Below are 9,801 nucleotides of genomic sequence, written 5' to 3'. Positions count from 1 at the left end.
GGGTGGGCTAGGATGAAATTTGAAAAAAATAGGCAGGACAGGAGTTTTGAGTAAAAAAAAAGGCAGGATGAGACACTTGCAAAAAAAAAAGTCAGGACGACAATTTAGGTAAAAAAAAGTCAGAATAAACTAAAAAAAAAAAAAAAAAAAGGCAGGACCGAACAGAGTGAAAAATAAAAAGGCAGGACAGAGATTACAGCTAAAAAAAAAAAAATGCAGGACAAAATTTTTCATGCTAGCCCCCCCATAAAAATCAAATGGTAGCTCCCTTAGTAGATCGTTAGATTTTTCAACTTGTGTATGTTTTTAATAGGATATGGATTTCTATGGCTTTCATTTTAAAAATGTGTTTTGTGTTTGTTTGCATTCATATAATTTGTCACAAACTTATATATGTTTAGAGTTAGTTAGTTTATATGACAAACTATTTGAATAATTTGACTGATCATATATAAAATTTATGACCGTTATGTTCCTGTGTTGTATGCATCACTGTCTTTCGGTATTAAGCCCAAGTAAGAGCTAAAGGGATACAACTCTTGATGGAATGAAGTAAACAAAAACGAAATGACATCTCTTCTGAAAAAAGTGTCATATACGGCTTTCTGTGCAATTAGAAGACAAAATCTTACAAAATACAAGTATAAACAAGAACCTCATAACATCTTGAAGTTTAAAATGTTGCCTTGCTTTTATATATGACATTTTAGCTTATGCAACATTTTAAACTGTAACAATTTAACAATTTTCAACTTGAAAGACTTAGTAAACATGTTCCCTATGATTCAGAATGATATGATCTTTCTAATTTTAATGCCAAATAAGATTTTTCCCCCAATTTCCTGGTCCACTGAACATAGAAAATGATAGTGCGAATGGGCCATCTGTGTACATGTACCATGAACACATTCTTATTCACCATGACATCTACATATTTTTTCTATAAAATTAATTCTATGTCTAGATTATGTCTTTCAAAATAAAATAATTTTTAACTTGTACCTAAATGTTGCAGACCGTATGCATACTTTTTCAAAATACCCATATGGTCGGACCTTACGCATACGAAGAAAAGACATGAAAGTAAAAACATGGCATTCAGTTTCACATTGGTATCACATCATCAATACATGGTATAAGTGTGAACCAATTGTCACTGGACATTAAGCCAGCAACAATCTATCAACCCACACTAGTATGAAGATATAAAAAAGAAGATGTAGTATCATTGCCAATGAGACAACTGTCCACAAGAGACTAAAATGACACAGAAATTAACAACTATAGGTCACCTACAGCCTTAAACAATCATGACAATGAGAAAAGCCCATACCGCATAGTCAGCTATAAAAGGCCCGAAAAGATCTTTCAGTTATTACATGTGTGATTCTGTGATGACTAGGCTCAGTTTAACAAACTTATACAATACAATACAATACAATATTTTTATTTTCAAATTTTAAAGGGCCCATTAAGAGCATAACATTAATTACAACATGACATAAACTTATTACCTGAGAAAACTTGGCCTATAAGAAAGCTTAACCCCTTAAAATAAATAAGATTCAGTGGCGGATCCAGAACTTTTCCTAAGGGGGGCCCGCTGACTGACCTAAGGGGGGCCCGCTCCTGTCATAATTCAATGATTCCCTATATAATCAACCAAATTTTTCCTACCAAAGGTGGGGCCAGGGCCCCCCCCCTGGATCCGCCTATGAGATTAACTTTGTTAGTTAGTGAGATGATGGTTGCATAATTTTAGATATTTCTTTTTCTTCTTCTTCCAAGTAAGGAACCGTATTCATCCTGAATGTTTTTGGTCTCACGAAAAACTTGGCGCATTGCCGGGCAAGGCAGCAAGTCCTCTCAAAGTTATATACATTTAAAACATTCGCCAATTTACAATTAAAATTATGTACACTCTATGCTGTTCATTTCCTTCCAGAGCCTTCTTTCAGAGCAGCTCTGAAACCCTCTATCGAGTCGACTGATGTTGTTTTAGCTGGTAGTTGATTCCAATCCCTGATGGTCTTTGGGAAGAATGACTGTCCATAGGTTTCAGATTTTGTTCTTTCTTGGTAAAAGCGGCCTATACCTCTGGTCTGGCTGTCATTGGGTATTAGATATTGTTGTATCTATATCAATAAGCCCATGCTGGATTTTAAATAGCATACATAGTCTGTTGGTTTTTCTACGTTCTTCCAGGCTTTCCCACTGTAATTGTTTAACCATGTGTGTTACACAGCCAGGTGTTCGGTCTTAGTAGTTATTATGAACGAATCTTGCTGCTCTTTTTTGAACTTGTTCCAATGATTTAATCTTTTTTTGGCTTGATGGATCCCAAACTGTGCAGGCATATTCCACTGAAGGTCTTACCATGGCTGTATATGCTGCTGCTTTTACTGGTTTTGTGCGGTCTTTTAGATTTCTTCGGATAAATCCTAATGTTTTATTTCCTTTGCCTACAATATTGTCAATGTGTCTATTCCAAGATAGGTTGTTGCTGATTGTTATGCCTAAGTATTTGCTTTCATCAACATTGTCTTGTGTATGTCCGTGGAGTTTATATGATGTATCTCTCACTTCTTTGTTCTTCTGAGTTATTCTTATAACTATGCATTTTTTGGCGTTAAAACTCATTTGCCATTTATTCTCCCATTCTTCCAATGATGTTAAGTCTTTTTTGTAAAAGGTCGCTAAGAATGAGTCATAAACTCTTTCTCTATACATCCATATCTTCATTTCTATACATTGTATTAGTTTGTTGATTTGCACAGGCACTTAGAATAAGAAAAACTTACACAGAAAGTGTCTGTTGTTCTGTGAGAATATGGAAACATCACCTTTTTTACTTTGAAAGTTAAAAGGAATATGATTTGATTATTTAACTTATGGTATTTTCTCATTTTCAGAAATTTGTCTGGAATAAGATATGCATCAACTAAGAATCAGACTGAACAAGTTGAGAGTGAATCATCGAGTGAAGCCCTCCGTCTTAGCCAAAGTGCAATAAATGTGAGTTTTTGATAATTTAAATAAATTGCAAAAAGTTATTTTGTTGTGGAGATGTATTTTACTAGTAAAATTTGGATTAATGTGAGTTATTGATTTGGTTTCACATCATTTATTCTGCAATGTGTTTTTGATATTTGGTACTGTGAACTATATCAATTTTAGTGGATTGCCAAAGTCTGCATACAAACTGATTTAAATTCATGGTTAACCTGTACCCACGAAAATTGGTAACCATGAATAATACTGAATCCACAGTAATCATCAGCTTTTATTTGTGTGTTAACAGGAAAAGTATAAAACATTTATATATCTATAGACATGATAGAGTGGAACATTTTACACTTTTCAGAATACCTTTTTTATTCATCCAAGTTTTCTGGTAGACTATATAGTTTATTCTTTATTCATCCAAGTTTTCTGGTAGACTATATAGTTTATTCTTTATTCATCCAAGTTTTCTGGTAGACTATATAGTTTATTCTTTATTCATCCAAGTTTTCTGGTAGACTATATAGTTTATTCTTTATTCTCCAGAGACTGAAGAGAATCAGTGAAGATGATGGCACTTTTCTAAGAGTTGTGGTAGAAGGTGGTGGCTGTTCTGGTTTTCAGACAAAGTTTGAGTTCGATACAAAAGTAGATAAAGATGATATGTAAGTTTTATAGTTAATGAAGTAAAAAGTAAATAGTATATCTTGGATAAGAAAAATAAAAAAAATGTCTTCATGTTCTATGTTTAGAAAGATATAATAGTTCAGTCAGGGGAGGTAAATAAGTATTATTTTATACATGTTTAAATCCAAATCAAGATATTGAATTATATATCTCCCTTACAAATTATGAATTTAATTTAAAAGATGCACAAACAGTCAAAGTGTTTGAATATAGATTATACTTATGGTTTGAAGCTCATTTTTTTTTAAATAATAACACTGAAGTATGTACATTGAGAATGAAAAAGTCATGTTTGTACATTAGTATTGGATTAATGATTAAATAAATAGTTCATGGGCAACAAAATAAAATATATATATATATATGAGCAGATGAAAATTTAATGTACAATGTACACTACAAGATTTTGTTCATATTTTGAGGAAAAATATTATTCAGATATGCTTAAACAGATTGCAGGGGGGATCTAGAATGTAAGGAAAAGGGGCCATAATTGTCCAACATGGTTAAAATACAGGTGAGCATAACAATTGTTTTAGACAATTTTATATAAAAAAAATCAGATCCAGGGGTTTGGGGGTTGGTACTCCCTTCAAGCCCATCTGAATCTGTCACTAGATTGCAGTACCAAACACTGATAAAATGGCATGCTATTTCTTTTTTCAGTTTAATAGAGAAAGATGGAGTTAAAGTAGCAATAGACAATGATTCACTGGAATTTGTTCGAGGTTCTACTGTCGATTTCCAGGAAGAACTGATCAGGAGTGCATTCGCTATAGTAAACAATCCACAGGCTGAGCAAGGGTGCTCATGTGGTGCCTCATTTGCTTTAAAATTGTGATATTTTATTGTTTTATTTTAATGTTTGTCTATTACCTTGTTGTTAGAAATAAATAACTTATTAATTTTATTTGTGTAGGAAATTAAGATCTTCAGGACATACATTAACATATGATACAATGAAACTCCATTTGAAATTCTGTTGTAGAAAGCTTGACATAGGAATCTGGCCGTGAAATTAACACAGCTTGATATGTTGGAAGGTAGAAGAACTATATCCTTCATACTTTGTGTATATGTGCATTATGTTTTGAAGTTTCCATCCGTCATATTTCCATTGTCCTTGACCTTATTTTCCTGGTTCAGTAACTACTTGAAAAAAGTTAAGATTTTCAGTATGCATAATTTCTCCCTTATTATGAGTTATAGAATAAATATATTTTGTATGTGCATACCTTGTAAGGTCCTCATGTTGTCAGACAGTTTTCACCTGACCTCAACGTCATGTCAAACTGGCAGGCGTCATGTCAATTTGACCTCATTTTCTTGGTTCAATGGTTTTAAGTTTAGTTTTTATATGACAGCAAACATTTTGGGGTTTGATAATGCTAAGATGTCATCGTCATCGTCTGTGTTGTCCGAAGACACATTTCATTTTCAAACAATAACTTACATGGCTTAAGTTTTAGTGAATGGATCTCTATGAAATATTACAAGATGGTTCAATATCACAAAAGGATTGTTGGGATTGATTTTGGGATAATGGTACCAACAGTTTAGGAAGGAAGGACCAAAAAAGGGGCCAAAACCAATCATTTAACAATAACTTGTGTGTAATTGTTTCATATCACAAAGGTAAGGCTAGGATTAAGTTTTAGGTTAATTGCTGGAATCATGCAGGAAAAAGGGCCAAAAACAAGCTAGTGGTGTAGTTTCCAGACAATAATTTGTTTTAAAGTGAATGGATCTCTCTAAAATTGTACTTCAAGGTACCATACTACAAAGGGTAGGCTGGGATTGAGTTTGGGGGTAATTGATCCAAAAGGGGGGGGGGGTTCAAAAAGTTTTGGGTTATTTTTTTTTAAAGGGTTTCAAGATTTTTCAAATTAAAAAAAAAAAGTATCAAGTATTGTGCAATAGATTTAAAAAAATACATATAATGTTAAAAATTTGATAACAATCCAAATTCAGACTGGATCAAGCTTGAATATTGTGTCCAAATTTGCCCCAACTGTTCAGGGATTGACCTCTGCTGTCGTATCAAGCTGCACTCAGCGAAACGTTTTATCTTTGTGTTTTGATCAGTTTTTCTAATACTTTGTGCAATATGTCAACCAGATTTTACAACATACATATCAGTCTTGCATGTTTCATTGACCCCTCCTCAATTTTATGGTTCATTGGTCATTAAGTGGTTTTTAGTTTTTTGGTGGCTGTTTTTATGTTACTACAAAGAATAAGTCAACCATATTTGATATATGGAATTATGTAAGGTGTATTAGTCGTTTTTGCAATTATCATCTGACCATGACTTCATTTCCATGGTTCATTTGTCAATCTTAAGTTTTTTCTTGAACACTATATGCAATGGGTCAACTCAATTTAAAACGGGTAATGATGGTAAGGTGAACATATCTGTCTGGTAGGGTTCTTCTGACCTTGACCTTAATTTCCTGGTTCATTGATCAATGAAAAAAAATTCCTGGTTAAGTTTCTTTCTTTTCGATACTATGTGCAACAGGTCAACTATATTTAAAGCATATTTGAGAGGGGGAATGATTGTAAGATGTACATGTACATGTATTTCCAGTTTGGTTTATCTGACCGTGACCTCATTTTCTTTGATCATTTATGCTTATGTGATATTTGAGGTAGAGCTTTATATTTAGAACTATCAACATAAAATGATTGGTAAGAAAAGAAGGCAACACATTTCAGCATGTGCACTCATGTTTAAATATTGCAACTACCCCAAGTTTGAAAGGTGGTGATTGTGGAAAGAAAAAAGAATAACATTAATACCAATCTCCTAGAAAAATTCAAAAACAAAAAGTCCTTCATCAAATGACAAATGCATTAAACATTTTTGCACCTGTCCCAAGTCAGGAGCCTTTGGCCTTTGTTAGTCTTGTATGATTTTGAATTTTAGTTTCTTGTGTATAATTTGGAGTTAAGTATGACGTCCATTATCACTGAACTAGTATATATATTTGTTTAGGGGCCAGCTGATGGACGCCTCCAGGTGCGGGAGTTTCTCGCTGCATTGAAGACCTATTGGTGACCTCTGCTGCTGTCTGTTTTATGGTCGGGTTGTTGTCTCTTTGGCACATTCCCCATTTCCATTCTCAATTTTATTAAACAAAAAAACAAAAAAAAAACATATTCCAGACTTGGTACAGACATTTCCTAATATAAAACCTGGTGAATTAAACCTTTTATAGCTAAAATCACTCTTGGCAGTGAATTTCACTGTGAATGGTGGTGATTGTTGGTGATTCATTTCAAAATCAATCTTGGGTTGCACTTTATAAATACAGCTATTTCACAAATCGTGCCTCTTTTGGGAAGATGTTTAATATTCATAGATAATTTTTTTTGTTGTACTGGTTCCTAGATATGATCTCTATGTATCTTCTCAAAGAGACAGAACTTGGGAATGTCACCAGTGTAACATCCTGGTCGCCTTGAATTCTGAGGAATACAGAATGTGAAGGAAGTGGTAGTGGAGAATTCTCAAGTATGGGGCATATTAACGTTGAAAATATGCACAGCCCTATATTTTGAACTTTGAAAAAAATAATATTGCATATGAGATTTCCATTTAAGGATATAGGTAATTTATTTCGAAGTTTTAGCAGTAAAAGAAGTTCCTATATGTTTACTAGTCTTTTCAGTATTTTTGGTCGTTGGATACTGTATCATTAATATATACCTAACATCTTTTCATTCATTGCGTTTGAAACAAATACAGTTATTTTATTTCATTTTTATTTCTCAGACTTGTAAAACACTCTCACATGTAAACATTCATAACATTGTAAACTTTTGTTTCTGCATGTATAAATACAACTGCCAGATATAAATTATTATGTTTAGTTCTATTAACTAAAACGGATATAAAAAGGTAATTAAATTCTCATCAGGTTTTTATTTAAATATACTGATACATGTATTACTGTGTATCAACCTGACATTGGTTGCCTAGCTAAAAATATTTCTTTTAAAAAATAGGTTTTTTTAATTTTAATTTTGAAGCTGATGATTCTGTTAAACATTACTTTTAAAAAAAAACCATTGTGATTAGAATTTATTCATTTGAACTGACAATTAATATTCCATTTAAAAAAAAAAATTAAAATTAAAATACATTTTATTTCATGAATTACAGAAATTACTTTAAAATATTCAAATAAATTGTACAGAAATATATGTTATGAATCATAAACATTTGGACAACATTCATCCACCCTGATAAATAAATTAAATGCTGTATCTACCGTAAAAAATATAAAATATCCAGCACTAGGGGACAAGGCAATGTATACTTAATGTCTAACATTTAAAATCTACCATAAATAAAATCAAATATTATAAATAGTTATACGGTATTTGTTTGATTTTGTTCTTCATGTATGTTATTTTAAAAATCTAAATCATAAAAATTGTGTGTTATATATATATATATACAATATCTACATAAATACAAAAACAAATACTGGTATGGTTCTACATGTATATATCACAGATAATGTTGCTAGATGTTAATGCATGCCCCTTATTCTTGACATGTTTACGAAATGAAGGCTAGGCAAAAATATATCATTTTATTCTTTGTAAGGTTGAAGAAGAGATCAGATTTCTACTCTCGTGTTGTCTTGAGGAGACTTGTTGGACTTCTGGCATTTATTAGAATTCTACATTTGCAAAAAAAATATCATTTTGGTTATTAACAGACCTGACAATTTTTTCTATGCATGTGGGACTTCCCCCTATTAAGATACTCTTAAAAATCTTGCTTAATAAAACTAATTTCCTAAAACCAGGCATTTAAATGATATTTAAGCACAAATTTATCCAGACAAAGCAATAGTATATTAGATTTTACAATTATAACATGTTTATAAACTGATGCAACAGGTTCTCATGATTAAAATCCCCCATCATTATATAAAGTAGTTTTAAAAGGTTTTAAGGTCTGGGTATACTTGCCCTTCGAAATTGTCAAGATATAGAGGATGCAAATTAACACTAGCCTTAAATAAAACCATGCATGACCTACCAGATATCCTATCATGATTGTTAGGAACATAACAAACATCCTTGACTCAATTCAAACAAACAATTTTATCAAAATAACATTCATTTCTTAATTTCTGTTTGTCACTTAACCTTGGGAAAAGGGAGATAAGAACCCTCGAGACAATAATAAACAATATAACAAAGAATGGAAAACTGTCAAGTAGAAGAAATTCATTAATTTTAAATGTTGGAATGTAGAAAAAATCAATGGAATGAGATTTCTATAAATATTAAACTTTACAAACATTTATTAAAAAAAATTTCAAATATAAAAAATGCACTAACAACCATTAATACTATAGTCAAAGTTCAAAGTTCATTTGCTATTATTGGAATGATGGGATATATTATATATAACAACAGAAAAAATGGACGGAATTACAAGGTAAAGTCATTTGACCTTTGTCAGAAACTACATGTTCTTGAGATTTCATATGGTACATGTATTTATATGATTATTTTCTGCATTCCTTGCGTCAGATTTCATATGAAAATATTCACCTTCTTGGTCATGTGATACTTGACAATATTGGATGTGACAATTGGTTATAAAGTTTGGTTTAAGTGTATGACAAAACTTAACAGTTCCATCAACGTTTATCCACTGCAACATAAATGCAAAGTTGAAACAACCATCTATTTCTGTACAATTACTCACAGTAATTAGCCTAAATAAATAATGGCAAATACTTGACAATAAACAAGCTGCCATGGTCTCTATCAAGTTATATTGCTATCAATAAATAATATCACTAGACTAACGGGGACTTAGGTCGTAGAGGTGACTTGGCTCGACTGAGTGGAGATTTTGATCGGCTACGAGACGTGTCTTGTATTCTGACTCTTTTCTTTTTAGGTGTGGCTTTCCGTAAATTGTGCATATTATTTTCTATTTCTGTTATCTAAAAAGTATTAAAAAAAGAATGTTCAAATAAATTAAATGGAGGTTTAACAGTAATTTTCATACAGCGTTGTACAGACAAATACGGTTAATATTATAATAATTTTTTATACATTTCCACATAACATAAA

At 31.8% G+C, this 9,801-nt stretch overlaps 2 protein-coding genes across 11 annotated transcripts in view; one reads left to right on the top strand and one right to left on the bottom strand.

Moving 5' to 3' along the window:
- The first annotated feature begins 504 nt into the window (after positions 1–504).
- LOC143069484 (iron-sulfur cluster assembly 2 homolog, mitochondrial-like) lies at positions 505–4,600 on the top strand. Its single transcript, XM_076244147.1, has 4 exons — positions 505–641; positions 2,913–3,015; positions 3,550–3,668; positions 4,357–4,600. The coding sequence occupies exons 1-4, from the start codon at positions 568–570 to the stop codon at positions 4,529–4,531; spliced, it is 471 nt and encodes a 156-aa protein (XP_076100262.1). The 5' UTR covers positions 505–567; the 3' UTR covers positions 4,532–4,600.
- A 2,841-nt stretch (positions 4,601–7,441) lies between these two features.
- LOC143069483 (centrosomal protein of 128 kDa-like) overlaps positions 7,442–9,801 on the bottom strand; it is a 34,584-nt gene continuing 32,224 nt past the window's right edge. For all 10 annotated transcript variants that reach the window (XM_076244145.1, XM_076244139.1, XM_076244138.1 and 7 more), the window contains one exon: positions 7,442–9,671. In XM_076244145.1, the coding sequence (XP_076100260.1) occupies positions 9,522–9,671 (150 nt within the window). In that variant the 3' untranslated portion in view covers positions 7,442–9,521. The remainder of the gene's footprint in view (positions 9,672–9,801) is intronic.

The sequence above is a fragment of the Mytilus galloprovincialis genome, chromosome 3 (genome assembly GCF_965363235.1).
Source record: "Mytilus galloprovincialis chromosome 3, xbMytGall1.hap1.1, whole genome shotgun sequence".
Classification (NCBI taxonomy): Eukaryota; Metazoa; Mollusca; class Bivalvia; order Mytilida; family Mytilidae; genus Mytilus; species Mytilus galloprovincialis.
Note: the sequence above shows the minus strand (reverse complement) of the source record. Positions and strands in the feature narration are given on the sequence as shown.

Bases quoted from the DNA above. Each gene is read 5' to 3' on its own strand.
- LOC143069484 (XM_076244147.1), top strand. From the start codon at position 568: ATGACATCTCTTCTGAAAAAAGTGTCATATACGGCTTTCTGTGCAATT. The intron at 642-2,912 runs GTATAAACAAGA...TCTCATTTTCAG, and splicing joins CAAAATCTTACAAAATACAA to AAATTTGTCTGGAATAAGAT. The intron at 3,669-4,356 runs GTAAGTTTTATA...TTCTTTTTTCAG, and splicing joins AAAGTAGATAAAGATGATAT to TTTAATAGAGAAAGATGGAG.